Below are 14,822 nucleotides of genomic sequence, written 5' to 3'. Positions count from 1 at the left end.
CCTATGAGGCCAGACCCTGTAAATTACAACAGCCATAGCTATAGAAAAGTAATCAAATTACGGATTAAGTTTTAAAATAAATAACATCTCAGAGGTTTTGTCAAAGATTCATGAAACTTCATTAAGGGAGAGTTTTGTATTTAATAACAATTACACGTCATTTGTAATTATTTATTTTTTTAAACTGTATTGTTTCTTTTTTGCAAATATTTCTTTAACAAGAATCTTCAACCACTGTTGTTTTGGTATATTTGTGTGTGTGTGTGTGTGTGTGTGTGTGTTTCTTTTTTGAAATCCTGGAGGATTTTTTGTGAATAAAGACCTAATGAGTTGTATTAGGAGCATAGATTGTTTGCAACAACAGGGCAAAGGTCAACGCAGACCCATTAACCCTTGCACAGCCAGATTCCAGCTTTTGAATTTTAGTGGGTGGTTGACTAAATGAAAATGAAAGAAAGCACTGGAATCTATAATGTTAATATTTATCATAGCAAAGGCTGATTAGTAGAAGCATCTTAACAAACATATGATGGAGTTGCTTTTCTAAAAACAGCCTGAAGTCTGACCCTGTAAATAAGGGTTGTTAAAATCTCACTCATTAGTTTTCAAAGTCTGTTCCCAAAGTGTTTACAGAACCCTCATTAACTACAAGCTTCCTCAAGATAGCAAAGCTCGAACTACAACATCAGTGTCAAAGATAAGAATAGTTATGCTACTGTTCTGGTTTCCAGAGAGTGTGGGGCATGGGAGTTAACCTGAGGTTCACTAGAGGAACCCCGATTTCAAAGGATCGTCCACAAACGAATGTCGGATGTAAAACTTGCAGCGGAAAGTCACCTATCCATTTTAGAAACTAAATGAAGATGCAGGGTTTACGATATTTGCTCCTCCTGATGTCCATCAATTTTGCTACTTCAGTTGGGCTTTGCGATGGGAAATCTTTAGGTGAAATCGCCAGTTTGGAAGACACAATGTTCATTCAAGCAGAAGAACAAAGCCTTGAGGAACAACATGACTTTAACTCCAAATTGGAGAACTATTTGGGCTTCATGAAGGAAGATTTTTTGAGGAAGCTGAATTTATCAGGCGTGCCGCAAGAACAACGAAAGGTTCAGCCTCCTCAGTTCATGATCGAACTCTATAATAAATATGCTTCTGACAAGACTTCCATCCCTCGGTCGGATGTCATCCGAAGCTTCGTCATACAGGGTAAGTACATACAGAAAGCTCACAAACTCTGAGGTACATGCATCAGAGTTCTGGGAAGGTGAGGAGTCAATGTTTCTGATGACAGGACTCATTCACTTTTTCCATACCAAAAATTATGTTTGTGACTTGTTTATTGGTGAAAAGGTTTATTAATCTCTACTTCATGTTCTCTGCAGATGTTATTTATTCCATTAGACAGGGCAACAAAACACAACACAGACTGCTATTCAACATTTCCATCCCAAATCATGAAGAGATCACATCAGTCCAGCTGAGGCTGTTCACTCTCTGGGAAAGAAGTAAAAACACCTGCACTGACCTCTTCACATCCATCAATGTTTATGATGTAGATTGCGAGCAGAATGCAAACATGTTAAATCTTCTAGATGGGAGAGACGCAACTGAGGGCGAAAACACTTGGGCGGCTTTTGACGTGACCAGAGCTGTCAGGAGCTGGCACGAATCTGGACGTGGGGTCGGCGAACTTCAGGTGGAGATCGAACAAGACTGTGAATACCTTGACATAAGCCTGGGTTTGGAGGACAACAGCTCGGCAGTCATAATAGTATTTTCAAATGATCTCGGGAACAGAAAGGGAGAGTCAATGAAAGAGGTAAAAGAGATGCTTCTTCATGAGAAGCAGCGGGTGTTTTGGGGCAATCGTGTTCCTGTGAACCAGCACTACAGGAAGAAGAGGAAAGCAACAAACAATTACTGTCGGAGAACTTCTCTGAAGGTGAACTTCAAAGACATCGGATGGGATAAATGGATCGTGGCCCCGCCCGAGTATGACGCTTACGAATGTAAAGGCGTGTGTTATTTCCCCCTGACAGATGATGTAACCCCCTCTAAGCATGCTATCATCCAAACTCTGGTTAACCTTAGCAATCCCAAAAAGGCAAACATGGCATGTTGCGTCCCAACCAAGCTGGATCCAATTGCAGTCATGTACCAAGAAAAGGGTGTCATCACGGTCCGACACCTCTACGAGGAGATGAAAGTAGCAAAGTGTGGATGTAGGTAGTTTTGCCTGCTTATCCATGCATCTGTATAAAATATCTTTGCAACAGTATTTGTTTTATCATTCCCATCTGTGAAATATACTCTTAGAAATAATAGTTCTGAAAAGGGGTTTGTAGCAATGCAACAAAAGAACCATATTGGGAACCATTTTCTCCTTATTGTGAAGAACATTTTAATAATCAGAAGAATCTTTTTCCACAACGCTCTTAAAAACAAAGAACCTTTAACATCCATGGAGCCTTTCCATTGCACAAAAACTTCGGTAACACTTTAGAATAAGGTTAACTACTTTAGTTAACATGAACTAAGAATGAACAATACTTCTACAGCATTTATTGATCTTAGTTCATGTTAATTTCAACATTTACTAATGCATTATTAAAATCAAAAGTTGTGCTTGTTAACATGAACTAACAATGAACGACTGTATTTTTATTAACTAACATTAACAAAGATTAATAAATACTGTAATAAATGTATTGTTCATTGTTCATTCATGTTAGTTAATACATTAACATTAACTAATTGAACCTTATTGTAAAGTGACTTTAGAGAGGAAAAGTTTTCTTCAGATTATTCAAATGTTCTTCACACGAATAAAAAAATGTTCTTTTAAGAACTGATCACTGAAAGGTTATTTGGGCAAAAAAAACATTTTTTTTTTCTTTGGCATCACTGCAAAAAAAAAAACAACACTTTTAGAACCTTTATTTTTAGGAGTGAATAAAGTAACTTTTGTGGAATTAAAAGGTTAAAAAATTTTAATTAAGAGGTTTTGGTTCAAGTCAGCTTTCCTAACTTGATTTAAATGTTATTGTGTTTTCACTTCATTTATGTAAATTGAGGTTATACCCAAGAGCGTTTCTAGGATTTGACAGCATCTGGGACATAGATCAAAACATCAGGGGCTATAATCCCCCTTAGAGATTTTTGTTTTACATTTTAATACAGAAATATACTCTACACAAAAACAGATGTCAATGCTTGGCCAAGCATGTGGTCCTGTTGTACATACTAGCAAGAAACCTCAAGGGGGCGATAGAGTATCGGCCCCAAATACTTGTGCCATTAATCAGGATGTGGTATTGGCTCAGGTAGACTGTTATAAAAATATTTGTAAGATCGGACTTAAAGTAGTATAAGGAGCGGACTGCACTGTCCATGTAAAACGAACTTGCATGTACTTTGTGTACTTGCATAGAGTTCGTGTCAGGTCCACATCTACAAGAACAGCTTCAAAGCATTTTAAAAGAACAGCTAGGGTCACTAGATAAATCTATATCTAATTGTTTAGTAATTAAGTGTTTTTGCTAGGGCCAATGCTCCTGTCATCCCACCCCTAAACTGGCCTATTCTGGGTAGATCCAGACAAAAATATTTACAGAAATGCTTGTATGTTTTATGCACTTACGCAATACCTCCCACTAGTTACAGACCAAAACATTCAGGGCTTGAGCCCTAAAACACTGCCCCTAGTGACTCCCATGGATATAACTTAGCATTGTATTCAATCTTCCTGTACTTACTGTGCTTACATTTTCCATCTGACTATTTAATTTTTTTCTTTTATTTATATTTTCTTTCTCACAAAAAAAACTGTATATAATCCATTGTTTTTGTTTATGTATTTCCAGCATATATATTTACAAAATATTTAGTTTTACAATAGTTATTTTATTAATTTGTAAATTCTTTTTATATTTTATCAATAAAACACATCAAAGTCATTTCAGTTTGGGCTCCCCAAATTCATTTTAAAGACAAGCTCATTGTGGTGTATGGTGAGCGCTCTCTGCTAGTGAAGGTTTTCAGTCCGGTAAAGCAATTAAACAGCTTCAGATGTTACTGATACATTTGTACAACCCTAAAAGGAATATTTGTAAGATTCATTAGATCTTAAGTTGCACGATCCTCAAACAATAAACTAAATCTACAAAATCTACTCTTGTAACTTATTAGGGCACAAACATCATAGTGTTTGAATGATTCTGGTCAATTTTTATCATTTATTTCTCCAAACCAAGACATCCTTTCCAAACCACTCGGGGACAGACAGTCAACCTGTTTCTTTCTCCAGCTTAGAAACATTTCCTCCCATAAGATGCATTGGACAAAACTCCAGTCATCTTAAAATGAGATTGGCAATCCCTGATTGGCCACATGAAATCAGCAGATAGAATTGCATAAGACTCTGAGCATTAAAAGATAAAGTAAGATTAGCAGTGCAGAACCAATTAGTGTTGAGTGAGTGTGGAGTTACATAATTTCATCCTGTAAAAGTGGCAAGGGTCTCTAAATTCACACTAATGCTCTGATATTTAGGCAAATGCTAGAAAAGAATGAAGGGAGAAAATCTGGAAGCAGATTTTACAAAACAACAATGACTATTTGGCCTGTGAATAACACAGTTTTTGCCAAAGAGTTAATTAATGATCCTCTTTCAGAAAAGAGTATGCATTGATGATTATACAATCAAATTTATATTACTGTATTATATATTATGGTTTCATGTAATGAGGCCAGCCAAGTGCATCTTGATGTTCATTAAACGATCACCTGTTCACTTGTGTAATTATGTCATTAGCCTGACCTAGACGTTACCTTTGAAAGCTTGACTTTATTTTCCTCATGCAGTGAAGACAGGGCTGCAAGGAACATAATCTAAAGAGAATATGTGTAAACACACGCATTTGCTGTAATATAATTTCCAGAATTTCAGTTGACTATTTTTAATGTTTTATTGCTTAAAATGTTTTCAATAAATCTGATGTGGTCAAAAACATTGAGACTAAATAAACTAGTTAACTGTGCTAAACTTTCTAATAAATATACAGTGCTTAAGCAATTTGTCTTCCATAATACAGTATGATACTTTCCTTAAAAATTAGCCCCAAAAATTACAATTCTGTCATCATTAATCATCTGTCATCACCCTCATGTCATTACAAATCTGCATGAAACACACATTTTAGAGAATGTGTCAACTGTTTTTGTCCATACAATTAGAGTCAATGGGGTCCAAAACAATACTGGCAAAGAAAAGAAAAGAAAAGAAATTTCAAAATATAATGTTCCATAGACGTATATGTGAGATTTGGGGGTGAACTGTCCCTTTAAGTCATGAAAAAGCTGTGTATTCAGAGAGATTTTATATCCTCTCCAACATTTTCAATTATTGATTTTTATCTGTGATTGCATTGCTGATGCACTGCAGATAATGCGATTAAAGGTTTATTCAGAGCAAAAGCCTCTTATGTGGTTGCTGTTGTCAAAAACCTAGCAGAGAAAACAGAGTCCCATCTAACAAAGGACCTCTTCACCAAATGAATGAACAAAACGTCTGGTTTAGACAAAATTCAACAACCAACTACAAAAGATGGCAGGTACTGTAAGATTTTTTGCCCTGATCCTAGTCGCTTGTCGGATCCTACTCATCGATGCATCATTTCAGCCAGCACTTGTCTTGGATATGGCTGAAATTCTGCTCGAAAACTACTGCTTCCCAGAGAATCTAGTTGGTATGCAGGAGGCAATTCAACAAGCTATAAGCAGCGGAGAGATCCTACACATCTCTGATCGGAAAACACTGGCAGGTGTTCTGACTGCCGGCGTTCAAGGTGCACTCAATGACCCCAGACTGACCGTGTCTTACGAGCCTAATTATACTCCGATCACGCCACCTGCACTTCAGTCGCTGCCCACTGAACAGCTGATACGGCTAATCAGGAATACTGTTAAACTGGAGGTAATGGATAACAACGTCGGTTACCTTAGGATTGACCGTATTATAGGTCAGGAGACTGTGGCAAAACTGGGACGCCTCCTTCACAACAACATCTGGAAGAAGGTTGCACATACGTCAGCGATGATCTTTGATCTGCGTTTCAGCACAGCCGGAGAGATCTCTGGTGTGCCATACATTGTTTCATATTTTTCTGACTCTGAACCACTTTTGCACATAGACACAATCTATGAACGACCTACCAACACTACAATGGCGCTATGGACAATTCCGAATCTCCTGGGTGAACGATATGGGAAAAGAAAAGAGCTGATTGTTTTAATCAGCAAGCGCACCATGGGCGCAGCAGAAGCTGTTGCCTACATCTTAAAACATCTAAAAAGAGCCATCATTGTTGGAGAAAGGTCGGCTGGAGGGTCGGTTAAGGTTGAAAAGCTAAGGGTTGGGGACTCTGGGTTTTATATTACGGTTCCTGTTGCTAGATCTGTGAACCCTGTCACAGGACAGAGTTGGGAGGTGACCGGAGTTTCGCCATCCGTCAGTATCAACCCAAAGGAAGCAATCGCCAAAGCCAAGTCCCTCATTGCAGTCAGGAAAGCAATACCGAAAGCAGTTAAAAGAGTGTCAGATATCATTAAACAATTTTATGCATTTAAAGAGAAAATCCCAGCTTTGCTAAATCATCTTGCTAAAACAGACTTTTTCACAGTGATTTCTGAAGAGGACTTGGCAGCAAAACTTAATTATGAACTGCAGTCAGTCTTTGAAGACCCTCGTTTAAATATCAAGACAATGCAAGAATCGTCTGACAAGGGGCAAGAACTGGATACAACACCCAAAACCCCTTCATCTTTTGATAATCTTATTGACTCTTTATTCAAGTTGGAAATTCTATCAGGAAACAATGGATATCTGCGCTTTGACAGGTTCCCTTCACCTACAATTTTGATAGAACTAGAGGATCGAATCAAAGAGAAGGTCTGGCAACCAGTCAAAGACACAGAGAACTTGATTATTGATCTGCGCTATAACACCGGCGGATCCACTGAGGCCTTGCCGATTCTGCTTTCCTACATGTTTGACACCTCGTCAAATATCCACCTTTTTTCAATCTATGACAGCATCCGGAACATGACCGTGGATTTTCACACCCTCCGTAACATCATTGGGCCTTCCTATGGTTCCAGAAAGGGTATTTATGTTTTGACTAGCTATTACACAGCTGAAGCTGGAGAAGAGTTTGCTTACCTGATGCAGTCCCTGCACCGAGGCACTGTTGTAGGGGAAATCAGTTCTGGAACGCTTCTTCACTCCAGGACTTTTCAAGTTGAAGAAACAAGCCTTGCCATTATTGTCCCTGTCATAAATTTCATCGATGTACATGGGGAATGCTGGCTTGGAGGCGGTGTAGTTCCTGATGCCATCGTGCTTGCTGAAGATGCAGTTGAGCGAGCTCATGAAATCATTGCGTTTCACAAGGACATTCTGGCTTTGGTGCAAGAAGCTGGAGATCTCTTGGAAAAGCATTACACTGTACCTGAGGTTGCAGCTAAAGTGAGTAGACTGTTACAGTCCAAACTAACCGAAGGACTTTATCGCTCGGTTGTTGACTATGAATCTCTTGCATCTCAACTCACCGCAGATCTCCAAGAGACCTCAGGGGATCACAGACTGCACATTTTCAACTGTGATATTGAACCAGAATCCCTTCATAACATTCCCAAAATCCCTTCCCCTGAAGAGGTAGGGTTCATCATTGATACCCTATTCAAAGTAGAGGTACTGTCTGGAAATATTGGCTATTTGAGATTTGACATGATGGAAGACATAAAGGTTCTGGGAGCAATTGGTCCCCAGCTCATCAAAGTTGTATGGAACAAGCTGGTGAACACGGACATGCTCATAATTGACATGAGATATAACACAGGCGGCTATTCCACAGCAATTCCACTACTTTGCACCTATTTCTTTGATGCACAACCATTAAAACACCTTTACACTATTTTTGAACACTCCAAAACAAATGTGACAAAGGTTATGACCCTTCCAGAAGTGCTAGGACAGAGATACGGCTCTCAGAAAGACATCTACATCTTGACGAGTAACATAACTGGATCAGCTGCTGAGGCATTCACTAGAACAATGAAAGACCTGAAAAGGGCAACTGTAATTGGAGAGCCCACTATTGGAGGTGCCCTTTCAAGTGGAACATATCAAATTGGGAATAGCATCCTGTATGCTTCCATTCCCAACCAAGCAGTTTTGAGTGCAGTTACTGGAAAAGCATGGAGTGTGTATGGGGTTGAACCACATATAGCTGCTCAAGCAAGTGACGCACTTAATGTTGGCCAGAAAATAATTAGTGCAAAGCGCCAAAAGAAAAAAATAAGGGAAATAGTACTATAGGCCTCATTGTTCATCTCTTTTCAAAGTAAAACTGCATAATCAAAAAATTATTTTTAAAAAATGAAGGGAAAAAAATTGTTAAGGTGTATTGCATAGAAATTCATTTTTTAAAGTTATGTCTGGCATGTTTCTTTAATTGTTTAGCAATAATTATTTTCACCATGGAGACACCATGGTGAATAATGAAAAATGTGCTTTTGATGCTGTGCTTGTTTGTATATTCGAACTAATGTAACAAATAGACATGCTGATACAATAAATTAAAATAGAAGACATTGGTAAATGTTTCTTATACATACCTTATTCTGCTGTAGCCACTGAAATTAGAACAAAAAGTTATTTGATACACATGTATTTCCTCACTACAGCACATCTAAGCAAAACTATTACAAAGGTAACAACAAATGAATACCAGTAATTTATCAAATGACTTAATATAAGTGCTACACATTTACATTTTTGGAACATATATGTAACATATATTTTAGCTTGTTATTGTCTAACTGGAGAACTTTGACTAATGAGATTAAGGTTTTATTGTGAGGAAAAGCTTCTTATGCGTGTGTTAACAAAAACCAGACGGTCGAAGCAGACGCAGTTGACAAACCTCCCTGCAGAAGGAGAGTTCAGCTGCGCCATATTAGCAGGAATCCGAAACGGACCAAAATGGCTCAAGCTCTAGTTCTACTAGCATCGTTGCTGATCTTCAGTAATGTGGCTCACTGTGATTTCTCTCCCAAAGTTATTGTGGATATGGCAAAAATTCTCATGGACAACTATTGCTCACCAGAAAAACTCGCCGGCATGGAAGAGGCAATTGACGCTGGAAGCAGTAACACAGAGATACTCAACATTTCAGATCCTGCCACCCTTGCCAGTGTTCTGACCGATGGGGTTAAAAAAACAATTTTTGATTCCAGAGTGAAAGTCACATACGAGCCAGGTTTCGTACCTGCAGCACCCCCAGCCATGCCTGACATCCCACCAGAACAGCTGGCCGAAATGATCAAAGGCACTGTCAAAGTTGAGGTCCTGGATGGTAACATTGGCTACCTGAAGATTCAACACATCATTGGAGAGGAGATGGCTCAGAAAGTTGGGCCTATTTTGCTGGAGTACATATGGGACAAAGTCCTCCCAACATCTGCCATGATTCTTGACTTCCGCAGTGCAGTCAGTGGTGAGATATCCGGAATTCCATACATTGTGTCCTACTACACAGATTCTGAGCCTCCAATCCACATTGACTCTGTGTATGATCGCACCTCCGATGTCACCATTGAATTGTGGTCCATGCCAACCCTATTGGGAAAGAGGTATGGAACCTCCAAACCCTTGATCATTCTGACAAGCAAGAATACTCTTGGGATTGCAGAAGATGTTGTGTATTGCCTTAAAAACCTTAAAAGGGCCACCATCGTTGGGGAGAACACAGCTGGGGGAAGTATAAAAATCAACAAAATCAAGGTGGGTGACACTGACTTCTATGTGACTGTGCCAGTTGCTAAGTCTATTAACCCCATCACTGGCAAGAGCTGGGAGATCAATGGAGTGGCACCAAATGTTGAAGTTGCTGCAGAAGATGCCCTTGACGCTGCAATCGCAATCATTAAACTTCGTGCTGAAATCCCAGGGTTGGTTCAGGCAGCAGCCACACTGGTTGCAGACAACTATGCATTTCCGAGCATTGGGGATGATGTCGCAGAGAAGCTGGGAGCTGTTGTGGCTAGTGGAGAATACAACCTGATCTTCACAAAGGAAGAACTGGAAGCAAAACTCTCTGCTGACCTCCTAAAACTGTCAGGGGACAAGTGCCTGAAGGCCACCAGCAATATCCCTGCACGTCCTCCAATGGTGAGTCAATCTATTCTGAGAGAAAATCTTACACATAACGATTTAGACATATGCTGGTTGTTGAGGGAAAATAATGAATGACACCTGTCCCTTTATTTTCCAGAATCTCACACCCGAGATGTTCATTGAGCTCGTCAAAGTTTCATTCCACACTGATGTATTTGAAAACAACATCGGTTACCTTCGCTTTGACATGTTTGGAGATTTTGAACATGTTGCGAAGATCATTGCGGAACACGTCTGGAACAAAGTGGTTGACACTGACATGCTGATCGTTGATCTGAGGTGATTATTCTATTGGATATTTGTATGTCGCTCTATAATTCCAGTAATGTGTATGAATTGCAACATTTTTAGTCCACCTTTGACCATAATTTGATATGACCATTCCTACTTTACTATACTTTTCTTTTTAGGAACAATGTTGGTGGATCCACCTCCTCCATTGCTGGCTTTTGCTCATACTTCTTTGACAGTGACAAGCAGATTGTGCTAGACCACGTGTACAACAGACCCTCCAATACCACAAGTGATCTTCTGGCCCTTACGCAACTTACAGGTACATTACTAAAGTGACTAGTTTTCTTATTTTGGTCACTATTATTCATTACATGTTTATCATTTTACTCATTGTGTAGATCAACTGTTCTTGCTTGTTTGATACTCACAAAGTGCAGTGTCCTGAATTTGTTGTAGTAATTTGATTATGTGTCCTGTATTATTATAGGCATATTTCATACTGCAATATTAAGTGTGCAATTCTATTCTTTCTAGGCAGGAGATATGGCAGCAAAAAGAGTGTGATAATCCTCACCAGTGGTGCTACTGCTGGTGCCGCTGAGGAGTTTGTTTTTATCATGAAGAGGTTGGGACGTGCAATGATTATCGGTGAGACAACCCGTGGAGGTTGTCACCCCCCTGAGACCTTCCGTGTGGGCGAAAGCGACATCTTCCTGTCTATCCCAATTAGCCATTCAGACACTGCTCAGGGCCCTTCCTGGGAGGGTGCTGGCATTGCCCCTCACATTCCAGTGCCCGCCGATGCTGCCCTCGACACAGCAAAGGCCATCCTCTTTAAGCATTTTTCTGGCCAAAATTAATTAGTTCTTCTGGGCCTGGTATGGAAGCCAAATGATATAGCAAATTAGTTATTTAGAAGGATGACATGTTGTGGAGATGCTTTCATAATCTGTGTAGATCATTAAGGTAATGTTTAGAACGTACACAGTTATGTCTTCTGTTGCTAGTTCAAACCTTTTTCTATTCCTTATATGTTTTCCTCTAACCCAAAGCATGCAATCTCTCAAGCAAACTTGGTGGAGGAGAATGCAAGTAATATTCAGATTAGGCCTGTTCTAAACTTGAATATTTGTGAACTAGTTTCCTTTGTGCACATTAAAATTAGTTTATGCTTGTATTGTAAACATCCATACACATGCATATGAACAAACTGGAAAATTGTACTGTTTCAAAAGCAACTTGAATCTTTTTTCAGTACATCTGGGGAAAATTGCGACTTTGGAGTTATATTGAAACCAAATGATAAAACTTAATAAATACTGCATGGAAACTGTTCTAATTGTAATGTGTTTTAAAGATTAAATAAAAAATTACTTAGAACTGAGGTAAAATGGGTTTAACAAACATAAACCAATTCCAGACATACTTATGTATCTGAAAGCCTCTTGTGATTTTTCCTGATTATTTTGATCAGATTATTTACCTCTACTTATCCACTTGCAATCTCAACAAAAATCACAGTTCTAACATGAACACAATCACCCGCACAGCAAAAACAATGTTCATATTTGATAAGTCAAAAGTCCACTTTTTGCTCTACTGACCTCATTACAAAATTATTTTTATTCACGTGTTTACTACACCGTTTCTTTTAGAAATCTGCAGCAAAGAACCAGAAGATGGCAGCATATCTTTTCTATCAGTTGAACAAAGTATGCTGTCAAGTACATCCACTGCCATACTAAAATTACAATTATGTAGCACCTGCTGACAACAGTTTTTACTGGAATAAATTATAAATATTATCCTCAATAGACTAATGGCACGTGTCAAATGTAGAGGCAATTGACCAACAATAAAAATGGGTTGCCATATAAAGCTTTATGTTCCTTCATGATAAACGACCACTTAAATCTTATTGCTGGTTATCAGTTAGTATATATTGGGCTGTCAGTCATACATGGCTACACTGGTCGAGACTATCTACCTGCTACAATATTCAGCATAACCAATGACAGTTATATAGGCCACCAGTATCTAAGGCCAAATAAATAAAATATTGGCAAATTAACATGAATCACCGGTCTAAGCAGCTTCCCTCAAAAATATGACATCAAGGTCATCTAATTAAGAAATTAGTCATTCGGTCATTTGAGAATCCAACTGTAATATTTTACAGATGTACGTGTAGTTTCATTCAAACTATTTAGTATTACCTCCGCTTTTTTGTTTATATTAGCATTACCTCAGTATTTCCACACTTTTCGGTTATATATTAGCTTCAGCAGGTCCACTTGTCGCGTGTTTGGTGTTTCGTTCGTGTTTTATTTAACGAATCAATCATTTAAGTGAACAAATCGATTTCTTCGTTCCAGAGCACGTGGCGCCGGCTTTCAATGACTGACTGTAGCGCGATCAAATCGAATTTGGGGGCGGGCTGTGAACTGAGAATTTTATTGGTTGATCTTCTGAAGAAACACGCCCCTTTCATTGAACGACTCATCTGCTATGTAGTATATGGTCGCCTTGATTTTGCCAAGTAAGACATGTTCCTGTATCAACATCTTTTGATGATCCTGGATCAATATTGTCCAAAAATATAGACTTAACCCAATCCCTACCCCTAAACCTAAACCTACCCATAATTTATTCCTAAAATCAGTGGGAAATGATAGCTGATTAACAAGGGTGTAGAAGCACCTAACCCTGATTGTAAGCCTAAAACAGATATTTCCAGAAAAGTTATATCTCATCCTGATTGTAAGCCTAAAACAGATATTTCCAGAAAAGTTATATCTCAATTCTGATTGGTTGATTGGAATGTTGTTCCAGGATCAACAAGGATTTTGATCCAGGAACATGTTGTACCTGGTGAAATCACGCTCACCGTATAGTATATGTATCTCGGGTGTCAGTTTTTATGTCTGAAACCATATGTACTGCACTCATAAAATCCTATAATGCACCGCAATAACGTGTGTACGACTCATGTAGCCACATGACTAGAGATAATATACCATAATGCACTGTTAGAGTCTTGTCAAATGATATGATATTATGTATCATGTGAGTCAATTTTGTTCACGGGGATAAGCTAACACAGAGACATTGTTGAAACTCTTGATTGTTGTTAATCTGTTGTTTTTACTTGATAGTTGTTCAAATGAATGGATTTGTGGTCTTTTGAATTTGTCAAATGTTAGACTATTAAGTGGGCGTTTGAACAGAATTGACTGATTTGTGGTTGATTTAATTACTTAAAACACACAAGTAATAACATTCGCACTTAACGCCAACTACTGGCGTAACAACGTAAACTGCTAAAATAAAGAATGAAGTGAAATTGTACACACAAGGAAAGGAGAAAACAAATAAAACAGAAACAACTCATTAATTAATTAATCCTAAGAGTAAATAGGTCACTGTATAGATGGCCCTGATGGAAAAATAAAGAAAGGCATATATTCAGCTAAACATTCTATAAAATGTGTATAAAATAAATATTTTTATATGCTAATTTTAGATTAATCTTTCAAAATTAGCAGACAAAACAGGACAAAAAAAACAACAACCATATATTTTGCATATCCAAAGGAAGGGAGGAAACCTTCAAGGAGAAGAAACTGACCCACATTTTTTTCTGGGGTAGAAATATGACACCAGCTCCTCTTCTGCCAACTCTGAGCCTGGGCTCTTTTCTCAAACGACTCCGTCTTTGCTTTGCACATTAACATCAAATATCAAGCGCTTGAAACAATACATCTGGCCTTTTAACACGTGGATTTCGTGCAGCAGCAGTCCCTCAGAATTCCCCAAAACAGCAAACCGGCTAGTGTTTTATATAAAGAAAACGGAACAGACACTTGGAAGCCGTTTTTTTGTGGTGTTTTTCCTGTGCATCTGCTTTCTGTGCAGTACATATTGGGAATAGCGTGTTTTCGTGTTATCTCAAGTTTGGAGTTACAGTTTTCAGACTGATGTGAGTAAGGACTGCGTCAACATCCGCAAAACTCCTCTTCTTTGTGTGCATCCTTCCCTCAGGATCTCAGCAAAGGCTCTTTTTTCTGTGGATAATGTGAATGGCCGTCTGCTTTGTTGAGGGTTGATGTTTTTGCAATAAGAAACGATGGCACGTTTAGTAGTAAAAATGTGTCTTTGCGCACTTTTCTTTGGACTTTTGCTGTTCACGCTTCCATCTGCAAGAGCCGAAGATGATGTGGAGGAGGAGAGATCATGTCAGGGCGCCTTTGACTTGTATTTTGTCCTTGACAAGTAAGTAGTCTAACTGTTACCTTATAATTCAATCGTTTTGCGCGTTGTTTTGTGAACAAAAAGAATCCCCCCCCCC

At 38.7% G+C, this 14,822-nt stretch overlaps 4 protein-coding genes across 6 annotated transcripts in view; all 4 read left to right on the top strand.

Moving 5' to 3' along the window:
• Window positions 1-750: 750 nt before the first annotated feature.
• gdf2 (growth differentiation factor 2) lies at window positions 751-3,814 on the top strand. Of its 3 annotated transcripts, XM_016513398.1 has the most exons (4): window positions 751-1,209; window positions 1,386-1,508; window positions 1,596-2,229; window positions 3,092-3,814. In XM_016513398.1, the coding sequence occupies exons 1-4, from the start codon at window positions 858-860 to the stop codon at window positions 3,105-3,107; spliced, it is 1,125 nt and encodes a 374-aa protein (XP_016368884.1). In that variant the 5' UTR covers window positions 751-857; the 3' UTR covers window positions 3,108-3,814. The 3 variants fall into 3 exon arrangements, with proteins under 3 accessions (XP_016368884.1, XP_016368882.1, XP_016368883.1); XM_016513396.1 differs by having other exon boundaries at window positions 1,386-2,229; XM_016513397.1 differs by lacking the exon at window positions 3,092-3,814 and having other exon boundaries at window positions 1,386-2,452.
• Window positions 3,815-5,486: 1,672 nt separating this feature from the next.
• irbpl (interphotoreceptor retinoid-binding protein like) lies at window positions 5,487-8,403 on the top strand. The gene has a single exon (XM_016513392.1). The coding sequence runs from the start codon at window positions 5,609-5,611 to the stop codon at window positions 8,378-8,380; it is 2,772 nt and encodes a 923-aa protein (XP_016368878.1). The 5' UTR covers window positions 5,487-5,608; the 3' UTR covers window positions 8,381-8,403.
• A 561-nt stretch (window positions 8,404-8,964) lies between these two features.
• rbp3 (retinol binding protein 3) lies at window positions 8,965-11,522 on the top strand. The gene is made up of 4 exons (XM_016513393.1): window positions 8,965-10,234; window positions 10,338-10,519; window positions 10,651-10,793; window positions 11,009-11,522. The coding sequence occupies exons 1-4, from the start codon at window positions 9,047-9,049 to the stop codon at window positions 11,332-11,334; spliced, it is 1,839 nt and encodes a 612-aa protein (XP_016368879.1). The 5' UTR covers window positions 8,965-9,046; the 3' UTR covers window positions 11,335-11,522.
• A 2,567-nt stretch (window positions 11,523-14,089) lies between these two features.
• Window positions 14,090-14,822, top strand: part of antxr1c (ANTXR cell adhesion molecule 1c) — a 26,803-nt gene continuing 26,070 nt past the window's right edge. The window contains exon 1 of the mRNA XM_016513391.1: window positions 14,090-14,746. Coding sequence (XP_016368877.1) covers window positions 14,601-14,746 — 146 coding nt within the window. The 5' untranslated portion in view covers window positions 14,090-14,600. The remainder of the gene's footprint in view (window positions 14,747-14,822) is intronic.

This window comes from Sinocyclocheilus rhinocerous, unplaced genomic scaffold, assembly GCF_001515625.1.
Source record: "Sinocyclocheilus rhinocerous isolate Xijiao unplaced genomic scaffold, SAMN03320098_v1.1 scaffold24, whole genome shotgun sequence".
Lineage (NCBI taxonomy): Eukaryota > Metazoa > Chordata > Actinopteri > Cypriniformes > Cyprinidae > Sinocyclocheilus > Sinocyclocheilus rhinocerous.
This window is presented reverse-complemented; position numbering and strand designations above follow the sequence as displayed.